At 35.1% G+C, this 20,767-nt stretch overlaps 4 protein-coding genes across 6 annotated transcripts; 3 read left to right on the forward strand and 1 right to left on the reverse strand.

Moving 5' to 3' along the window:
* Positions 1 to 435: 435 nt before the first annotated feature.
* Positions 436 to 1,782, forward strand: LOC103839687 (mediator of RNA polymerase II transcription subunit 8-like). Its single transcript, XM_033278335.1, has 6 exons — positions 436 to 579; positions 674 to 735; positions 819 to 999; positions 1,094 to 1,144; positions 1,272 to 1,332; positions 1,420 to 1,782. Exons 1-6 carry the CDS (start codon positions 436 to 438, stop codon positions 1,587 to 1,589), a joined length of 669 nt encoding a protein of 222 aa, XP_033134226.1. The 3' UTR covers positions 1,590 to 1,782.
* Positions 1,783 to 2,852: 1,070 nt separating this feature from the next.
* On the forward strand, positions 2,853 to 5,815 carry LOC103839426 (signal peptide peptidase). Its single transcript, XM_009115931.3, has 11 exons — positions 2,853 to 3,078; positions 3,346 to 3,461; positions 3,553 to 3,704; positions 3,792 to 3,877; positions 3,995 to 4,122; positions 4,558 to 4,608; positions 4,698 to 4,784; positions 4,876 to 4,945; positions 5,043 to 5,179; positions 5,328 to 5,405; positions 5,510 to 5,815. Exons 1-11 carry the CDS (start codon positions 3,039 to 3,041, stop codon positions 5,573 to 5,575), a joined length of 1,011 nt encoding a protein of 336 aa, XP_009114179.2. The 5' UTR covers positions 2,853 to 3,038; the 3' UTR covers positions 5,576 to 5,815.
* Positions 5,630 to 8,017, reverse strand: LOC103839425 (putative F-box protein At3g47150). The gene has a single exon (XM_009115930.3). It carries the CDS (start codon positions 7,529 to 7,531, stop codon positions 6,383 to 6,385), a length of 1,149 nt encoding a protein of 382 aa, XP_009114178.1. The 5' UTR covers positions 7,532 to 8,017; the 3' UTR covers positions 5,630 to 6,382.
* An 876-nt stretch (positions 8,018 to 8,893) lies between these two features.
* LOC103839424 (protein SHORT ROOT IN SALT MEDIUM 1) lies at positions 8,894 to 15,724 on the forward strand. Of its 3 annotated transcripts, XM_009115928.3 has the most exons (19): positions 8,894 to 9,072; positions 9,153 to 9,227; positions 9,343 to 9,810; positions 9,901 to 10,001; positions 10,205 to 10,930; positions 11,030 to 11,075; positions 11,588 to 11,680; positions 11,764 to 11,819; positions 12,016 to 12,118; positions 12,250 to 12,461; positions 12,548 to 12,611; positions 12,970 to 13,908; positions 13,985 to 14,062; positions 14,197 to 14,271; positions 14,357 to 14,722; positions 14,850 to 15,068; positions 15,148 to 15,189; positions 15,269 to 15,331; positions 15,424 to 15,724. In XM_009115928.3, exons 2-19 carry the CDS (start codon positions 9,159 to 9,161, stop codon positions 15,508 to 15,510), a joined length of 3,807 nt encoding a protein of 1,268 aa, XP_009114176.1. In that variant the 5' UTR covers positions 8,894 to 9,072; positions 9,153 to 9,158; the 3' UTR covers positions 15,511 to 15,724. The 3 variants fall into 3 exon arrangements, with proteins under 3 accessions (XP_009114176.1, XP_018510000.1, XP_009114177.1); XM_018654484.2 differs by having other exon boundaries at positions 8,925 to 9,227; XM_009115929.3 differs by having other exon boundaries at positions 8,925 to 9,227; positions 13,988 to 14,062.
* Positions 15,725 to 20,767: the final 5,043 nt, after the last annotated feature.

Here is a 20,767-nt window from a genome sequence, read left to right on the forward strand (position 1 = left end):
GAACAAGGCTGCCTCCTGACCAGAGACAGATAACCACTGCACTTCCACCACATCTGGTAGATGTGCTATTCGTCAATGATGCATGTATATATTTCTTTCGCTCCATATCTACATTCAGTGACATTCTACCGTTACTGATGAGTCTGAAACTCTCTTTCATTAGGCAAGAATGCATTACCTGTGGCGTCAAACAACATCAACAGTCAAGGGAATATGATGCAGGTATGTCTATGCAATGACTAGTTATTTCTCTTTTGTTTTGATGATTATCACTTGTGTTAGAATCATAGTCCATGGAGGTTTCATGTCTCTGAGTGTTTTTTTTAGGTCTCTGGAACACAATTTATGGGAAGATCAGCTGCATCTCCATCTAATGCCAACTTTGATACAACAAGATCTCCTTTGCCATATTCCAATTCTCCTTAGTCTGCTGGTATGCTTAATGCCGCTTCGCCTCAGCAACAACAACAGCTTCAACAGCAGCAAAGGTCGAAGCTAATGCAGTTGCCTCAACATCAACAGCAACTACTTGCACAACAACAACAGCTCAGTCAATCTTCTATGCAAGGATTGGGTCAGGTTGGCCTTCACGTTTGCCTTCATACATCGATAGTTCTTCACTTACTTTAATGTTGTTTGTTAATTTGAATATATTTTTTTCAACTTTGTATAGAGTCAGATGCCATCACTCCATGATTTGCAAGCTCAGCAGAAGTTTCAGTCGGTAAGTTCACAGTAGAATCAGTGGAACAAACTTTTGTCTTGTTATTTTCTTTTTGACTCTTTTTTTAAGTTTCAGATTGTGTTTTGTTTTCCAGTTACATGGGCAACAACATCAAATGCCATATTCACAGTCAGTGGGACACCAACAATATTCAGTATGGTATGTCTCAAGAACAGCTCAATCCAGCTATGATGAACCGTCAGTTGAACCAGTTTTCAGGTGGAGCAAATAGTGCAATGTTTACATCTGCACAAGGCTCCCCAAGTAGTCAGATGGTGAGTCACCTCTCTTCAAAGCTCCTTAATTAATAACTAATTATCTCTTTTCTGCTTATTTGGTTTGGTGTTGGCTTTATGCTTTAAATTCTAGATACCAAACATGTCATCTATGCAATCTCAGACACTTAATCCTAGAATGCAGGTTAGCTCAAAAACTCATACTCGTCACTATGCTTTTTGAATGATTAAATTAAATAAAAACCATGTTTCTTAAATAACAATGAGCAAGTCTTAATCTGATGTTTCTTGATCTTGATTGTTCTCAGCAGTATGGAGTTTCGGGTACCAATGCTCAAAGAGGTCATGCGTCTCAAATGTTGGGTGACCAGAGTAAGAAGTTAAAAAAAAAACTAAAGCATGCTTTCTTACACTAAAACCGATTCATTAACTATTTTCTTCCCTTGCTGTTTCTTGCAGTGTTTAACAACAGCGGAATGATGCAAACTCAACAGTCGCAGCAACCACAACAGCAGCAACAACAGCAGCAGCAACAGCAAGGAGACTATGGAAATATGCAAACCAATCAGCAGAATCTACAGCCTAACATGTTGCAGAATCCACAACAAAGACACCAAAACCCTCAATAAAACTCCCCCTTTTGTACGACTTGGGCTTGTAATAGAACCCTTTTCGGCTTTTCCGACTTTTGGTTATAACGTATAACGTACCAGTACGGGCCTGGCGCATTATTTACTTCAGACAAGTTTTATGTTGATGGGTGAAGAATCCTTTTGGTCTTGAGAGGAAGTGAATTGGAAATCTTGCAGGATTTATCATTAATATACAAAAATACAAATATCTTAATAAGTTGGAAATCCATACAAAAACAATAGAAATACAAATCTAATTTAAAATTAAATAATTTTGTTTAAGTATCTTATGTTTTCAAATTCCTACATGAACAAATTAGACAAAATTGTGGTTGCATTTGGATCATTAATTTTTTTGAATGGAATGATGTGAAATGATGTAGTCTATCAATTTCATATTTTTTTCACTATTTAACTTAATGGGATGAAATATCATTCTATCAATTTCACAACCATTCTTTTATAATTTTGATTATGAATTAATGAAATGGATATATCTCAACCTTAAATTAATCCCATCATTTTGTTTCATTAATTCTGTTTCATGATTACATACCCAATGTTAGATTCTACTTTACATATTTTGACAATTTCTTACCTTGATTCCACTTTCTATGTTAATTTCTTTATTTTTATTTTAGTGACATCTAATAATTTCTAATGTTTTAAAAATCGTTTTATGCGGCCGCTTAATCACTATGTGGCGATTATCTTATAAACTGTCTAAATTAATAATTTTTATTTATAAATTATAAATATTAGTATATTTAACATAAAAACATATGAAAATAATATAATATAAATATTATTATTTGTAAATCATAATATTTAATCTATTAGTATATCATATATATTTAGTATATTGAGGTTATAGTTAGTAAACTTCTAGAATGATTAACTAACTATTTAAACGTCTAGTCTTTCAAGCACTATGCGCTGAGTCAAGGTCCGCTTTACTCACCGTCCGCTTAACGCATTGAACACTGATAATTTCTGTGGTTATTAGTGTTTCTATTTCTAATTTATTTTGTTATACGATTCATTTATGTTTACATTATTAGTCTTCCGTTGGAACAAAAAAAGATATCGGTTACCATATGCGGAGTTACCAATTAAAAAAAGAAATCCTCATTGGTGATGTGATACAGATGAATGTCATCTGACCAATAATAATACGAGTCTGATGTAATAAACACGTTGACGCTACCAATCATATAAGTCCGTCACATAATTAGGTCACAGCCAGTGATGTTTACAGTCATATATAATAACTTTCTTTCCTTAGTTCTATCTTCTTCTTCTTCCTCCTCTTCTCACAACTTTTTTTAAATTTATTAACAGATCTGGTGGAATTTAATCTCTTGACCCCACCAGACCACTGAATCTCTCTCTATAAACATTCATCAGTTTCACAAAGTAACCAAAACACACAGGATCGAATCAATCATGAAGAATTGTGAGCGAATCGCTAATCTCGCTCTCGCAGGTTCTCCTTCTCCTCACAATTGCTTACATATCCTCACTTGCTCGATTCCTTTCTGGGTTTTGATCCCGATCGGTTTTACAGTGATGTGATTGTCTCGTTTAGTGGTTTCCTTATGAAATTCGCTAGCTTTCCGGTTTAATTGCTTACTCAATTTTGTGATTTGGGGGTTACATCTCTCTAGGGTTTAGAATTGGTGGGTGTGATTGATTGTTTTCAAATTGTTGGTGCATGGCGTAAAAATTGAAGCTTTTGTTGTTTTGGTTTCAGGTTTGACAGTGGCACCGCTTGTTGTGAGGGTGAACCCGAACTTGAATGTTGTTCTTACGGCATGTCTCACGGTTTACGTGGGTTGCTTCCGTTCGGTGAAGGATTCTCCTCCAGCTGTAAGAACATGCAAATTTGTGTTTTGAAACAGTTCTCAGTGAAGAAGCTATTTCGATCTAACTTGTTTTGTTTTGTTTTGGAATGATGTAGGAGACCATGTCCAAAGAGCATGCAATGCGTTTCCCATTGGTTGGGAGTGCTATGCTTCTCTCTCTTTTCTTGTTGTTCAAGTTTCTCTCAAAGGACTTGGTTAATGCTGTGCTCACAGCTTACTTCTTTGTTCTTGGGATCGTCGCTCTTTCGTATGTCTTAATCTTAATTATGCATTATCTGTGGTCAAGTCTATGGCTTTCTCTTTTCCTAACACGCAATTATTCGTGTGTTTGCAGGGCGACATTGTTACCTGCCATCAGTAGATTTCTACCAAAACCATGGAATGACAATCTTATCGTCTGGCGTTTTCCTTATTTCAAATGTATGTAGCTAACGTTCACACTCTTTTAATGATCATCCTAGCTCCTGTGGAATTGTTTTTATCAAATTTGATTGTGTCATGCAGAGTTAATGATTTTTAACCTTGATCTTAAAACAGCATTGGAGGTAGAGTTCACAAAGTCCCAAGTTGTAGCGGGAATCCCTGGAACCTTCTTCTGCGCGTGGTATGCTTGGAAGAAACATTGGCTGGCTAACAACATCCTTGGCCTCTCCTTCTGCATTCAGGTTTACTTCCTTATACTATAACTTATAACTAAAACAGAGAACTTGACAACTAAAAATCTAAGCTTCATGTTGTAAGGGTCTTTAAAGGGTTTGTCAGAGTAGTTGTTACATGGTTTTCAAGATGTTTTAAGGGTTTGTTGAAAGTAGTTTTTAATAGAAACTACAAAGCACGCTTTTGAAGCGCTTAAGGCGCATTGTAGTTAAGCCAAAGGCGCAGTATGGCGAGCGCCTTACGGACTTAGCCTCGCCTTAGAGGTCTATGGCGGTGGGACCGTCGCCTTACTGCGCCTTGCGCCTTTGCGCAAAAGGCGATCGCCTTTTTAAACACAGACTATAAGAGTACAATAGACTATGCTGCTTCCTTATGAGAATGTATCTTTGGAATCACTGTTTTTGTTGTGTCTTTATGCGTAATTAACGATGCGGCCAATGCAGGGAATTGAGATGCTCTCTCTTGGATCGTTCAAGACTGGCGCCATCCTTTTGGTAAGAATGAAATTATCTGATTTTCATCTTGTCAATGACAGTATTCTTGAAAATCATTTGGAATGTTTGTTTTATAACCTGACTCGCAGGTTGGACTGTTTTTCTATGATATTTTCTGGGTTTTCTTTACTCCCGTTATGGTCAGTGTTGCCAAATCCTTTGATGCTCCGATAAAGGTTAGTAAAATTGTCTCAAAAGTTACATAAAACAAAAATAATTTGATTTGATAATTTTGTTAGTGATCTCATTGCTGCAATTTATTTTCAGCTTTTGTTCCCTACGGGAGATGCTCTAAGACCCTATTCTATGCTTGGGCTTGGTGATATTGTCATTCCGGGTATGTCCTCTAAGACCAATGCATGTTGCTTAACTCAATATTCTTGGATCATGGTTTTTTTGGATAGTATGAGAAATTAAATTTTGTTCTTCTTTAGGTATTTTTGTTGCACTGGCTCTACGATTTGATGTGTCAAAACGTAGTCAGCCAAAATACTTCACAAGTGCATTTGTGGGATACGTTGTTGGAGTTGTCCTCACTATTGTAGTCATGAACTGGTTTCAAGCAGCACAGGTCAGTTTTTCTTATGTGTCTTAATTGTTGTGAATCAAACCTATTTAAAGGGTTTTACTGGTGATGGGAATATGTAATAACTTTCCAGCCTCACAGGCTTTATAGATTGATCTGATGGGTTTTGGTTTGTGGTTTGTCTCTGTTTCAGCCTGCTTTGTTATACATTGTCCCAGCCGTTATTGGGTTCTTGGCTTCTCACTGCGTTTGGAACGGTGACATCAAACCGGTTTGTTTTCTTTTACTTCTAGCTTTCAATTGTAGCAAACGCAAACTTCAACACAATCGCAGTTTTAGTAAAATGCTTATGGGTTCTTTTGTTCTTCTTTGCAGTTGTTGGCGTTTGATGAGTCATCTAAGAGTACTGAGGAAGAGGTTAGTAAGACTCATGAAGAATGAAGAGAAAGTGGAGAACGAAGGGCTGAAGAGTAACATTTTATACACATAGATGTGTTTTTATATATGTATGGAAACAAAAAAAGGAAAACAATTTTTGTTTCCAGTGATCGGTCCCTTCAAAATGGTTCACCCTTTTTTGTTCTTTTTAGATAATTTCAAACATCATTTTCGCAGAGACTTGTGTAAGTTACTTATAAAGTTACAACAGGTTTCGTTTTTTACTGTTGAAGATACTAGTCAGGTTTCCTTTGACTTGTTTCTATGTATATTTTGATAGGAGGCTGTTAAAATCTCCGGGATGCAGTTATGAGTTAGTTCGAGCTGACCTTCTAATGTCAAATTAAATCTTTCAGCTATTAATTACTACTCCCTCTGTTTTTTAATAATACATATTCTAAAAAAAAAAATTATTTTAAAAAAATTTATTATTTTTTACATTTTCAAGACATGTTTTATTAACTAATTGCAAATTTTAAAAAAAATTAATTGCACTTGCTGAATTTTTATTGGCTTAAAAAAATAGAACAAAGATAAACACAAAAATTATGCAAATTTAATGTGTTTAATTAAAATGTGTGAAAAAACTAGAATATGTAACATTAAGAAACATAGGGAGTATTCAATAGTATGCGTTATCAAGTTGTTTTGAAGATACTTATCCAAAATATTGAAGCAGCTATTTCTTGATGATGTTGAACAAAGCTAATGTGCACTTCATTTTCTTGAAAATGTATTTGCAAGGGACAGAATTGATAAAATGTTTAAGATAAATAAAAAAAATGCCTTACATTAATGAACTTGTTAAGTTTATAAGGACAAGAGACTCTCATAATGATCCGAAACCGTCACAGAAAGGGCTTGGATTTTCTTAAAGTCAGAAATAGGCAGTCCTTCGATTGCGACACTTCTCATGCTTTTCTTCTCCAAATTGTAATAGAAAAGACAGAACGGATCAGACCATTCTTTTGAAACCAAACAAACTTCGCCGCTAGAAAAAGTATCCATGACCTCAAAGTCAACGCCAACATAAGATTCAGGCAAATGAAAAGTACTCATCGACCATTCCTCTTTCTCAGCATCTTCCACAACCCACAATCTAAAACCACAAACACTAGGACTCTCCACCACACCAATTTTTCCACCGTAGTTTATCAGAATTTTGTCTGTAGGAGACCACCCTCTCTCTTTCCACATACACTCATAACCCACTGGTACAAGTTTGCTTGGTACTTTGAAGATGTTGAACGTTTCAGACCTAACATCAAATCTCACAATTATAGAATTATGCGGAGAGTCGATGTCCTTCATAAATGCCCCGTAGTATACGGTTCCGTTCATGTACAACCCCTTTGTACAAACAACGTGAGGACATGCTACACAAGGAGACTCTCTCCAAGTCTCTTCTCCTCCCAATACCACAATCTTGTGCTCCAATCTCCAAGGCAAGTCATCAAGAGCAAGCACTTTGTATTGATCTCCAACAGGATCATACCCAACAATGTACATGGGGCGTGGACAAACTATTTGAGTTTGTTTGAATTTGAAGTGGGGCAAGTTATGCACCTGCCTCGTGCTGGGGTTACAAATCCCCACGTTTTCAAAACCGGCTCCAACGCAGATCAAGCCACGACCCGCGTTATACACAATCTTCCCTTTAATGTTTACCAGACTCAGATCTTTGTAAGAAGAAGACGAAGAGGAAAGTACTACGTTTGGGTTAGGTATCGAGACTACTAGAAGCTTCGCTCCGTAAAAGTCTTCAAAAGCAATGAGGAGACGAGGAGGAGGTGAGGAAGAAGCAATATTCAAGTGATGGTTTCTGAACTGTTGGCTGGTGATGATGGATGACCAGAGCTTTGAGACACTCCGGAATCTCAATAAAGATTTCACAGGTAGTTTTAAGAGTGTATTGATCTGGAGATCGAGAGGAATGTAGATCGGTGTCATCGCATACATTGGAGAGAAGCTTCGTATCTCTAACAAAACCTAGCTTGAGACAAAAGCCTAATTTAAACTAATAAAAGAATTCTAGTATTCTCTTGAACCGATATATTTAAAATGAAATACATCAACTGATAAGAATATTATAGCGTGAATTTGAAAAAAATAAAATACATGTACATTAAAGAATTTATATGTTCTAATATATATACAGTAAAACCTCTATAAATTAATATTCAATAAATTAATAATCAATATAAATTAATAAATTTCGCTGGTCCTAACTTGAGCTGATTCTTAATTTGACACAAATAGATAAAATAATAAGATAATATTTTTAAAAAAAATTCTATGAAAATATATAGTCCTATTAAAATTATAAATTAATAAGTTTTATGTATAAATATTTTATATAAGTAAAAACTTATTATTATATTGTTTGTTTTATATTCACAATGGAATTATCTTTATATTTTCTTAACGGGTAATATATTTTTGATTATATTTAGTAATATTATATCTAAAACCACATTTAAGTTTTATACACTATATTATATACACCAAATAATAAATTTTTTTTAATATAAATGTCAAATTTCAAAAAGTAACAATTAATGTTTATACACTAAAATCAAATGGTTTTCTTATCTTAAAATAAATATATCTTAAAATAAGAAATCTAAATAACAAAATTTTTATAATTAATAAAATTTGAAATTCCTAGCATTATTAGTTTATAGAGATTCTACTATACTAAATACATATTTACTGAAACTGTTCGAATCAATTTAAAGAAAACATGTGGCAAGTTAATAATTGTAAATTGTGCATATGAAAAGTATAGAATATGAGCTAATTTCAAGAGAATAGTAAATTAAAAAATTATATTTATGTAAAATGATATAATACGTACACCATATTTATGGTGATTTGTATTAAAACGATAAATTTACTTTTATTCAAATATGAATTTTAAAAATTCATTTGAAATCTAATAACAAACTTAATATTTAATAAAGTACTTTGATTCATTGTTATTAAAAATCTTCCAATAGTGAGTTTTATAAGTTTTCTAGTGATATGAGAGTGTTTGATTGAAGTTTTCTAATTTAAAAAGTAAAATATAAATAAATCTCATAGTTTTAAATAAAATTTTCGATTGGTTTCCAAAAATCATATTAAATTCACTAATTCATTTAAAATAATAAATTATTAAAAATCAAATCACTTGAATATCTAGATTAAATACACGCTCAAAGATTATTTTGCTTAACTACAAAAATTTTCGTCTCATCTCTCATATACCATTACTAAAACAATGGGCCTATAAAGAACTGCAAAAAGCGCAATATATATATCATAAAATCTAAGCCCATTAATGCTAGCGACGATCTTGAAAGAAAAACCCTTATTAACCAACCACAACAATCTTCGAATCTTTCTTTAACAAACCATTCTCAGCTCCTCTTCCTCATCTCGATTCGATTCCTTAGGGTTTCTATCTCTCTGCAGAGAAGAAGAAGAAGAAGAAGATTTTAAAAGGGTCAAATCTTCTGGTAGGTTCTCCGTCACGTCGTCGATTCAATTTCGTGGTTGCTGATTCAATTTGCTTACAATTGAAATCGGATACGTTCAGAAAGACATGTATTCCTCAAGGGGGAGTGGCTACGGTCAACAGCCCTACGGTTCTCAATCCGGTTACCCTCAGAACGTAAGAATCAATTAGATCTCATCTTTTCTACTGCATTAGATACGATTGATTGATGCAATTCACATTGAACTCATATACTGAATCTATAGCTAATTGAGGGATATTATCATTGCAGCTTGGATCTAATTATCCGGGGAGTTCAGTCAGTGGCGGGGCAGAAGGGGGATCTCAGATTCCCTTGAGCTCTCGCCTACCTTCAGGTGCTCCTCAGGAGACTGACATTGGTGGTGGGTACAGGTCTCAGTTATCCACAGCCAGTCATTACGGAGCGCAGTACGCGTCTCTGTATGGAACAGCTTCTCTCGCCAGCTCTCAGCCTTTAAGCACTAAAGGCGTTGGCTCATCAGTCTTGGATAACCGCTCTGGATATGTCCCCACTCTGCCGGATTCGCCAAAGTATGCTTCTGGAAGCTATTTGTCTTCCTCTGCCCATGGTTATGGTCAAAAGGAGGATGATTTGTATTCGGATAAGCTCTCTGGTTACGTTCCGGTTGATAGAAGGCAGTCAAGTGCTTATCTCGGTAGGGAGTTGCAAAATGATCCAGCTGCTCGGTATGCTGATTCATCTAGCTTTGGTCGTCAGGTGCGCTCACTCTCACAGCTATTTGAATATCTTATGAATTTGGTTTATTGCTGTCCAGTGGCATGATACTCATTGTTATGATTCTGGCAGACTGATTTGTACGATCGCATTGATCAAGCATCACTCCTCCGCGGAGAACAGTTACTAAAAATGCAGTCGCTCCATACCACTTCTGCTGATGGAGGTGTCAGGTACTTTTTTTCCGACGATGTATTCTTCTGTATTTGTTCAGAAATATTGTATTTCTGTTACCTCTGTCATCTGTATTATGTTTCTGTCTGGACGGAAACTATGTTTTTCCTAGATTTTTGTTATAAAGCTTCCTGTGTAAATTTGCAATGACCTTTGAAGAAAATTTTATCTTATTGCACTGAGTAGCAAACATTTCTGGCAGACAAGCCGATTATCTTACAGAACGAAGTTCTACTGTACGCCATTCTGACCAAGAAGCTATGCATTATGGAAGAAGGCTCGAGTCTGATCCTCATGGGCTATCACTACACAGCACGTCTTCTTATGCCAGCCAACATACCCCATCGCTATTAGGAGCTGCTCCCCGGCGAAACTTAGATGACTATATCTATATGGAGAGTTCTTCAAATCCTGGTTATGGCGTCAGTTTGCCTCCAGGCAGGGATTATGGTACTGGGAAAGGCATCCTTACTGCAGCATCTCTGGACTTGGACTACCCTGGTGGTATGCTAGCTCGTGGTGGTCCTCGTGTTGATGAGCTCCGGAAAGATGACCGGGCAAGTTATCTTAGAGAGTTTGAACTAAGGGAAGAAGAGCGTCGCCGTGAGAACCTGCGTGCCAGAGATAAGGAGCGAGAACGAGAGAGGGATCGCGAACGTGATAGAGAGCGAGAACGAGAGCGGGAGAAGGAACGAGAAAAGCAAAGAGCTAGGGACAGAGAAAGGGATCGCATACGGGAGAAGGAAAGAGAAGATGAAAGAGAACGTGATCGAAAACGCGCTCTCGAAAGAAAACGTGATCGGACTCCAACAGCGAGAGCTACGTCCAGGGACCCAAAGGAGCGGACTCCAGTGCCGAAAGCTGTTTCTAGGGATGCACGTAGTTCCTCTTTGCGGCGGGATGCACAACATCGTGAAGCATCAATTAGGTTTTCTTTTTTATCTGTGTCACGCTCTTCATCTGGAATGCAGGGGATTTTATGTTGCTTCTTCGCAAGACACTAACCTTATTTCTGTTATACCTGAAGGCGTCCTTCACCAGTTAGGCCAATACGGAGAGATTATGTCTGCAAGGTAACAAGTGTTCAGAGAAATTCCTCATTCCGTGATGTTTTTGCATACTCCTCTGGGTTACCTCATCTTCCTTTCCAATCCTGCATTCTCCTTGCTTTCTTATTGATTGACTTCCAATTTCTGCTTTCTCATTCTTTTCCTCCTTTACCTTTGGTTACTATACTTCCTCTTTCCTTCTGACATCTTGTCACCTTGGGGTATTATTATCCTGCCTTTTGAACTCAGTGTGACAAATATTCCTGGTAGAAAGTGCTATGTTTTCCTGAGTTTTGTATTATTTGGGAGGGAAATTTTGCAACCTTATATATTGTTCGTCTCTAGTTAATTTTCCTGATTGCGATTTTTTTTCTTTGGGACTTTGCATTGAAGGAAACTTGTAAAAGTTCACAAGGATGAAACAATGGATGTTATTTTTCGTTGATAAGACGCTTTATTGAGAGTTACCCGCCCTTTGCATCCTGAGTAATACAATGATTAAGACCAATATACATAATTTGATGACTTGTTTTTAGGTTTTATCCTCGCGCTTGGTTGACATGGAGAGGGATTACGTGACACTGGATAAAAGATATCCAAGGCTTTTTTTACCTTCTGAGTTTTCCAAGGTATCTGTTTGTCCATCTGCCAATAATTTTCTAATCCTTAGGAGAGTACCAAGTGATCGTAAACCTCAATATATATGTTTCAGGTTGTGGTGAACTGGCCGAAACAAAAGCTTACACTTTCGATGCATACTGCTGTGAGGTGAATTAATCCTACTTTCTTGTTTGCAAATTGTCAGTCTGAAGATTTTAATCGTGTTCAAGGAGTTTAAATAGATCATATTTTATTTCCCTTGCTGAGTCAGTATATTAGAGCTAGATTTTGGATTCACTTTTGCTTTATTATATATACAGTCTAAAGATTTGTAAATTTAACCATCTTTTGTTGAGGACGGCAGTTTTGAGCATGATTACATTGAAGATGGTGGAGTTGATGTGAAACCTACGCCCACAAAGTCTTCAGCTGTGAAAACTGGAGGAAAGACTGTTTGGAATGCCAAGGTGGGCTGTTTTTTACTCTCAATAAGTCTTCTACCGCTTTGAATGTGTCTTTGCACAGTATATCATCGCTGGTACTGTTCCCGATTATATTGAAAGCATTTTCATATGTAATGTGTTTCTCTTTTGTTCAGATGATTTTGATGAGTGGCCTGAGCAGGACTGCTCTGGAAGATCTTTCTTCAGATAAATTATTTGAAGAGCGTATACCTCATATTTGCAACATATTAAAGTTTGCTGTTCTTAAAAAAGATCATTCGTTGATGGCCACTGGTGGTCCTTGGGATCCCACAGATGGCATGGACCCATCAGTTGATCAGTCTTCCTTAATCACGACAATGCTGAGGTGTGTTTCTTCTCTTGTTCGTTTTTGTCATTCTTTTCTACCTTGTATTCGTTGTCTTGAGGCATGAAAGGTATTTTGCGTTGCAGACACACAAAGGATAAGCTTCATCTTGATCTGAGCAACTGCCGTCACTGGAATCCCTTTCTAGAGGTAGGTTTGACATCTCTTAGTTTAAGACTGCATTGAGATGTTGAACAAGTGGGGACGTCATAGTAGAGTATCCGAGCTTATTAGTGGTTGCTTTATTTATTAATGTTTTCGTTAGTCTATTAAATATTTTTTCTAACTGTCTTAAATTGTTGGACCCTCAACCATTGCTATTAGCCTATCCAAAGATTTGCTATGAATAGCTTTGCCAACTTTGTTAACTTGGTTCCTCGATTGCATATTGTTGTAGATATGGTAGCTTCAGTATAGATACATACAAAGCTAACCAAGCAATATTATTTACTTGTTATCTGGAGATCTAAATAGCTTTGTTTGACCTCTTTTTTTTTGGCGTTTACAGATACATTACGACAGAGTTGGTACGGATGGAGTTTCAATCTTCAAAGAGATCACTGTACTATTTGTCCCTGATTTATCAGAATGTCTTCCTTCATTTGACGCTTGGAGAACCCAATGGTTGGCACACAGGAAAGTTCTTGCTGAGAGAGATAGACTACTTTCTCAGGAGGCTAAGAAAGATGTCATTGTAGGAAAGGGAAGTGATAATGCCGGTGAAGTAGCCAAGGATGCGGAGAAAAAGACCCCAGGAACTAAGAAGGTGGTGAAAAAGATTGTTAAAAGAGTTGTTAAAAGGCCTGTCAACGATGGAAAGGCAACTGATAAGAAAGATGAGAAGCCGGATGAAAAGGATGTTCCTGGAAAGGTTGCCATTTCAGGTGATAACCAAGGGGAGAGCTCAGATCCTAGTGCTAAGGGTAATGAACAGACTCCTTCAAAGACAATCGTAAAGAAAAAAATCATCAAAAAAGTGGCTAAAAAGAAGATTGCTGAAGTAGACAATAACATGGACGGTGACTTGAAGAATAATGGAGAGAATGATGAGGAAAAGGTGGTGGAGGCAGAGAAGAAAACTCCTGATTCAGGTAGTATGGAGATGAAATCTCCTGCAGGAAAGAAGGAAGAGAGTGCCTCCAAAATTGTGGAAACAAAACAGAAGGCGGGATCTCCGAGTACTGAGAAAAAGGAGGGTGCTTCTAGTTCAACAAAGGACATTAAGGCAGGTGAAGATAAGAAGGCTGAAAAGAAAGACAAGTCAGAGAACCAATCCGAGGGCAAAAAGGTTGACGAGAAAAAGGCAAAAGAAAAAATTAACGAGAAAGAGATTAAAGAGAGAAGTGGAAAAGATGAGTCCATACTACAAGTGAAGGACAAGAAAAAGTCTGACGAACCTCCTCGGCCAGGATTTGTTCTACAAGTGAAACGGAACAAAGATTCTAAAGTAGGTGGACAATAAGTCATGGTTTCAGGTTTAGTAATAGCAGCTTTCACTTATTTGGAGTTTTTTTTCTTTTTAGCAGTTGCGTTCACTTTCGGTCTCCCTGGACTCGCTTTTGGATTACACTGACAAGGACATTGATGAGTCATCATTTGAGGTTAGTCTTTTTCCTGTGTGGTTACTGCTTTGCTTAGCATGTTTCCATTGTCTCTCTTAGCTAACTCAATGTACGTGTTTTGTTATAGCAACTGAACTACTAAGTTTTCATCAATATTATGTATGTTCTTGCAGCTTTCATTGTTTGCTGAATCGATGTTCGAGATGCTACAGTATCAAATGGGTACTCGTATCTTAGAATTTCTCAAGGTTGGTTTGTAACTGATTTATGATGTTTTGTTTTTTGAGCTACCATAACTGTTTTCTTACACTTCTTCTTTTTTCTCCTTGGTAGAAATTACGTGTAAAATTTGTGAGAGAGAGAAACCAACGAAAGAGGCGTCAAGAAGAGTTATCTGCCAAGGAAAAGGAAGCAAAAGCACAAAATAAGCGTCAAAAGACTGACAAGGAAGCCACTGTTACAACTGAATCTGTTCCTGAGAAGGATGACAAGAAAAATTCAGCAAAGGAAACGGTAGCTAACACTGAAGACACTAAAAAAGCCACCGATGATGAAGCTGCTACGATGGAAGCGGATAACCAGGATGAAGAGATTGATGAAGACCCAGAGGAAGACCCTGAAGAGGATCCTGAAGAAGACCCTGAGGAATGCGAGGAAATGGACGATGAAAATCCTGAGCAAGAAGAAACTGCTGAAGAGGTATGATTTATACATTATTTGCCTTGCAGTTTCCAACTTGTTCACTCCTAATATCGTAAGTTTTATTTTAGCCAACAAGATGTTATGTTCATCAATCTTGTCCATTTGTTCTGTGTCTCTTCTTCAGCCGCAGAAGAATGAAGAAAACAGTGAGAAGACTAGCAGCGCTGTTGCTCGTCCTATAACTGAAGTCGCAACTGATAGAAAAGAAGAGATCGTGGAGAAGACTGATTCCAAATCTGCTGAGATCAAACCCAAGTCGGAGTCAGGCAAGCACGGGAAGCAAGAGGAAGGAACATCTGATGCACCAAAAAAAGAAGAAACGGTTGATAAAGAGTTGTTGCAGGTAGAAAATCTGCTTTGACTATTATAATGTCCTTAAGCTTTTACCGTTTTTGTTGGTGCTAAAGCTTCTTCTGACTCAGGCTTTCAGATTCTTTGATCGTAACCAAACAGGCTATGTTAGGGTAAGAAGAAGCTTAATCCATCTTTCTTATCTCTCAGAATGAATTTACAATACCGTTTACATTTTTTGTTCTTTCACAGGTTGATGATATGAGAACAACTATGCACAGCTTGGGAAAGTTTCTATCTCACCGAGAAGTCAAGGTAAAACAGATTTCTCTATACTTGAGTTTGTCAATCATTTTAACAAAGATATAGAGAAATGAATTATTTGTGTCTTTTTTGATCTTTGGCAGGAGCTTGTGCTGAGTGCTTTGTTAGAGAGCAACACTGGAAGAGATGATCGGATTTTATACAATAAGCTCGTTAGGCTGTCTTTATAGAGAGTGATGATATTTAATAATGGCCGTCTTGTTTAGTGATTTTCTCTTGGGAACTTCACGAGAAATGTTTTTTCTTAAATTTAATTCGACTATTGTTCAATAATATCTGCTTTGGACAGAACTTTGTTTTTTTTTATGTATATTGCAAATTAATATTTGGTCTGCTTCTTAAAATTCGACTATTGTTAAATACTAATATTTTTAGGACCGGATATCTGATTTGATCTGTTATATGCATATATTTAAATAATTATATACATAAATTATATAAATATTATTTTTTGTATAAGCTTTACAATATTTGTATTTATTTGTATTTAAATAATTGCAGTGTATGACTATGAAAGAAAAGTTATTTAGCTATATAGAAAACATAATTTTTTTAACACTTTGTTTAATCTGTAAATACGACGTTATCTCTACATTTAGCTCTGTGCATTAGGTCTGACACATCTGGCAAAAATGCCTATCACCATTATTTTTCTGCTTTTCTCAGTCTCTTCCTCCTTGTCTCCTCTCTGCCACGACCGAACTGTAGAGACCATCAAGTCCCACCTCCATAATTGCCACATCGTCACTGCTATCAACAACCCATCTTTGCTCAAAGACAATGATGGTGCTGAGATTAAAACTCGTCAACAACCCATGTCTTCTTCTTTCTTGGCACCTCCTCTTGAGGTCATGGGTCAATCTCCTCCTCAAAGCCCCCGTGCTGCTCAATCTCCCTTCATGTTCTCTCTCAGATTCACTTTTCTTGCAAACAGATCTGAAAAAGTGTAAAGTTTGTATCTTTCTTTAGGTTCTAGTACTCACTTCCTCTCTCTCTCTTTCCAATTCCTATTTTTCTCTGTGAATATTTTGATTTCCTTCAGACCATTCTACCTTTTTCAATTCGGATTTCTCTTCACCATCATTTTTATAATCGCCTCCAAAACTCAGCTCAAGTAGAGATAAAAATCCATCCTTTGCAACTAATTTGTCCATGAACCACGGCTCGGAGGTGCTAGTGCTCTGTTGCCTCTGCCTCTATCTTCTTTGCTCCTCCCCCAACTGTCTGACAAGGATCTGAAACCTCTCTATATAATCAATCACCACCACCACTGTTGTTATCACCCTTAAAAATGCTTGCTGGATTTTGAAGATATTAAAAACAAACCCGACACAGATCCTTATTGGCCAAAACATATTGATTTTCTTGTTGTTGTGTCATTGCTTTTAAGGAGTTAAAGGTACACACGCTTTCACTTTTGTTTTTGATTATGCTATACACTTACTGAGTTTGAGGAACCGTCTTTTGTTTAATAGCTTAGTTTTAGAAGTTAAAACATCATACCCATGTAAGTTCAGATAATGGAGTCCTTGTTCTTGTTCCTAATGATTTCCACACTTTGGTTTTGGTTTGAACATTGATAGATCTACAAGAAGAGTTTAGAAAGAAGTGAAGTGGAGGCTACAAGCCTACAAGAAGATGCTCTACAAAGAAAAGGAACAAGCTTTGAAGTAGTCGTGATTGAAATGAAGAGTGTAGAGAAAAGTGAACTTGATGATGAGTTCTTTTGATTTGGCTGATGTTTTATCCATATATTTTGCTCTGCTATACGTTGAATACCATGGCTTCTACACTATTGAGCCGAAGTTCTTGTAATGATGCTTATTTTGGAGTGATGTAAAAGGCTGCGGTGGTTGTTTGGTAGTTTGAGCCTGTTTACACAACATATCCGCATACTAAACATCATGTTCGCAATTTATCTACAGTATAACTACTTCCATATAATTCACGTGCCTCTTTTTGACAATTAATTTTCTGATCATTTTATTGCCTTAAACAGGTCTACTTTGATTTTTTTGTTCGAATTTGTTCGTATAGAACATGAAAGTCAATTAAAAAATTTTGTTGGTCTCCACCATGGATTCATATACATTGATGTAAAAATTATATACAAAATAACTATATCGGACATGTTACTCATGCGCCCTTATACAGTGTTTTTTGTAGAAGACAAAACGTCTCTTTCATCTGACACATGCTTACTATCTTTGCAGACCTAGAACACAACAATTAGGGACTAGGTGGTAACTTCTTATTTTTTCATGTATCCGATTACCTAATTAAAAAGTTTTCTGCATCAATTCCTAAATATCTTTCATATCGTGTATTTTCAGCTGAATAGCCGTTGTTATATTGGTTATTAGAATTTTTAATAGTAAATAATATATTAATAATAGTAATTCCAATTAATTCACAGGGACGTGCTTTTTTCATTTTAATTTTACGCATGACTGTTTAGATACATTTTCGTTTATTACCGTTTAATGTACTTTTTCGTTTATAACTGCTTCTATTTTTAAAATTCTATTTTTTTAATTTATTTATTTCAATTCTATTTATTATGTTTTGTGTGTTTCATAACCATATATTATGTTGTTTTGTTTATTATCACTTTTAACTTGAAATATTGCATCTTTATCTTATGTCTTTTTAAGTCTAAATATTTTTATCATTTCACTTATAATTGTTGTTTTTTAAATTTTTTTTTTATTTTCATATGTATAATGTTCTATTGGAAATTTAAGTGAATCGGTGTAAGCATTTAAATGAACCAGTGCAATTGTTTGGATGAGCATTTACAATTGTTTAATTGAACTATTACATCTTTCATATTAACTATTGTAAGTTTTGGTGTTCAGCTATTATAATTCGATTAACCATTACAATATTTGATGGTTAACCATCACAATCTTTGGTCTCTCTATATATAGTAGTTGTGAACAATGAAAAAATCAAACAACAAAAAAATATCAGAACGAAGAAAAAATATATAAAAAGGAGAAAGATTCACTACTCCAAAGGATCATAAAATGTTTTTGGAGAAACACATATAAAACTTGGAAAATTTGTGTATATATTTTGTATATTTGCTTAATAGAAAAGGTAAATTTATTTGTCTTATCCTACAAAAATATTTCATGTAACTCGACTTAACAATGGTCAAAATATTTAATCTTTAAATGCTAATCAATTTTTGTTCAGAAATGCATGTGTGGCAAAAGATTTATTAGAAGGAGATGAAGAGTGGCAAGATACAATTAAAAAGCATCAATTTGGGACACACCAAATCAATTGGTATTTATCAATCATATTACTAATTTACTAGAGTCTTTGTCCGCGCTACGCGCGGAAAATGAGTTTGAATATATTATTAGATAACCTCTTTTACTAATATTAAGAATTTATTTGCTAAGTCCAATTATGTTTTGATTTGGATGTTGACATTTTATATAATTTTTTCCATAGGTGGATAGATAAAATTGTCAAAAAATAGAAGATAATAAATTAGTTTAAAGGGAAAAAATAGATGGAAAAATATTTTGTTTCTTTTATTACAGTTGAGTCAAACAAAATGTAATACTTGGTAGGACATAAGAAAAAGAATAGAAACATGGTGCAGTTTTTTTCACTCTATAACTTTGATTGTGTTGAAGTTTCTTTGTGCCTCAGCTAATTATGTAGTTGATATGGTATTCGTTCTTTGAAGTGTTTGATGTATTTGATTGAGCTGTCACAGTAAAATTTTGTTGCTAGTGAAGAAGCGAGTTCTAATTTTCATAAAAAGTGAATATTTAAAAATAATTGTATGAACAATATGTTAAATATAAAACACTTACCTTTAGACTCTTTTGGGATGAGAGGAGAGAGACGCTGAGAAGCGTTTTCAAAAATAAACGCAGGTGGGTGGTGAGAGACAAATTCCAATAACTAACTCTCCTTTCGAAAATTCTCTAATTATTATTTTTTTCAATTAAGATTATTAATAAATTGTTGATTTTATTCGTTTCACTTGTACTCTTGAGATGATCTATCTATTAATAATTATAAATCTGGATTTACTTCTTTTGTTTTCTCAAATAATAAATTCATAAAATTGCCTAGAAACGTTTTTATCTATTTCTTACTTTCTTTAGACAATTCTAAAAAAAATTGTTTTCTGATTTAACTAAATAAAACAGAATATCCAAAATTAGTTTTAAAATGACGGTGAAAAATGAATCTTACCCCAAAAAAAAATCGAAATAGGATATCTATGTAAAAAAAATCAGAAATGTCTTTTCAAACAAAAAAATCAGAAATGTACGTGCATGTATGTTTTAAGAAGAAACTAAATAATTTTTCTTTTGAAAAAAAAAAGGAACTAAACAATTGCCAACAGGTAGACTAAACATTAGACTTAGGATGGTGCTGACATTATGATGTGCACGATCAGCATTATATACTTTTTCATCAAATCTTTAAATAAGTATATCTTCACTTCCTCTGTTTTTATAAAATAAAAACTTGTATGATAATTAACAACCGTTTTTTTAACACAGTTAACAATCGTTTTAATGAGCTTTTCAATATACTACATTACTACTGACCTCTTGACAACAGCTATAAAAGCCAACTTTTAAGTTTCAAAAACATTATACTTGTTTTCAAAAAGTGGAAACAACAAAAACTAAAACACAACACATAGTGCTCTCTCTGTCTCTGAGTCTTAAAATGCATATGAGAACAAACAGAGCCAACACATGATAACATCCAAGAGCATCCGTCAAACAGCCTCCAAACAATCTCAGGATTTGGCTTTTACCGGTATGATTCAGGACGTTTAGGTTTGCTCTGTATAACTTGCTCGATCTTGTCCAGAACATGTGGTGTCAACAACGGTATCACATCAACGGCCTTCATGTTTTCTTGAATCTGTGTAAGGTACCCCCATAAAAAAAACATAATATTATTTTCAAATCTTGGTTACATTAAACCAAAGTTTTTATTTATTTAACCAAGTATTTTGATTTAACTATTTTTATTGTAACAATTTAGCTAGAAAATTTTGGTTTATTTGGTTAAACTAATAACATCATTTTGGTGTGCATATCTACATTTTGTGAGACTGATGAACGTAATCAATCGGTTGAAATAAACCAAATAATTAAAAATTATGCTTATACGTTTGTTCCTATTTCATTTTGAAGCCGGAAGACAATAAAAACTAAAAAGAGAACTTAATGATTTTTAAACTAAAACAAAGTTTAATTCTAATTTAACATATGTTTTACATAAACATCTAGGTAAGAAGATAACATATATATTTAGATGATAACTAAGTTTTTTTTATTCAGCTTACTCATCATCATGTTATATATAGTCATCAGTAATAATCATACAACAAAATTAAAAATCACCTAACGTGAGCTGCAGTGGTTTCTAGACCAA

This window comes from Brassica rapa, chromosome A09 (assembly GCF_000309985.2).
Source record: "Brassica rapa cultivar Chiifu-401-42 chromosome A09, CAAS_Brap_v3.01, whole genome shotgun sequence".
Taxonomy (NCBI): Eukaryota; Viridiplantae; Streptophyta; class Magnoliopsida; order Brassicales; family Brassicaceae; genus Brassica; species Brassica rapa.

Coding starts and splice junctions, on each gene's coding strand:
- LOC103839687 (XM_033278335.1), top strand. CDS start 436: ATGCTTAATGCCGCTTCGCCTCAGCAACAACAACAGCTTCAACAGCAG. Junction 1,000..1,093: donor GCTCCCCAAGTAGTCAGATG/GTGAGTCACCTC, acceptor TTTAAATTCTAG/ATACCAAACATGTCATCTAT. Junction 1,333..1,419: donor TCAAATGTTGGGTGACCAGA/GTAAGAAGTTAA, acceptor TGTTTCTTGCAG/TGTTTAACAACAGCGGAATG.
- LOC103839426 (XM_009115931.3), top strand. CDS start 3,039: ATGAAGAATTGTGAGCGAATCGCTAATCTCGCTCTCGCAG. Junction 3,878..3,994: donor GCGTTTTCCTTATTTCAAAT/GTATGTAGCTAA, acceptor ATCTTAAAACAG/CATTGGAGGTAGAGTTCACA. Junction 5,180..5,327: donor ACTGGTTTCAAGCAGCACAG/GTCAGTTTTTCT, acceptor TCTCTGTTTCAG/CCTGCTTTGTTATACATTGT.
- LOC103839425 (XM_009115930.3), bottom strand. CDS start 7,531: ATGTATGCGATGACACCGATCTACATTCCTCTCGATCTCCAGATCAAT.
- LOC103839424 (XM_009115928.3), top strand. CDS start 9,159: ATGTATTCCTCAAGGGGGAGTGGCTACGGTCAACAGCCCTACGGTTCT. Junction 12,612..12,969: donor ACTGGAATCCCTTTCTAGAG/GTAGGTTTGACA, acceptor TGGCGTTTACAG/ATACATTACGACAGAGTTGG. Junction 15,069..15,147: donor TTGATAAAGAGTTGTTGCAG/GTAGAAAATCTG, acceptor CTTCTGACTCAG/GCTTTCAGATTCTTTGATCG.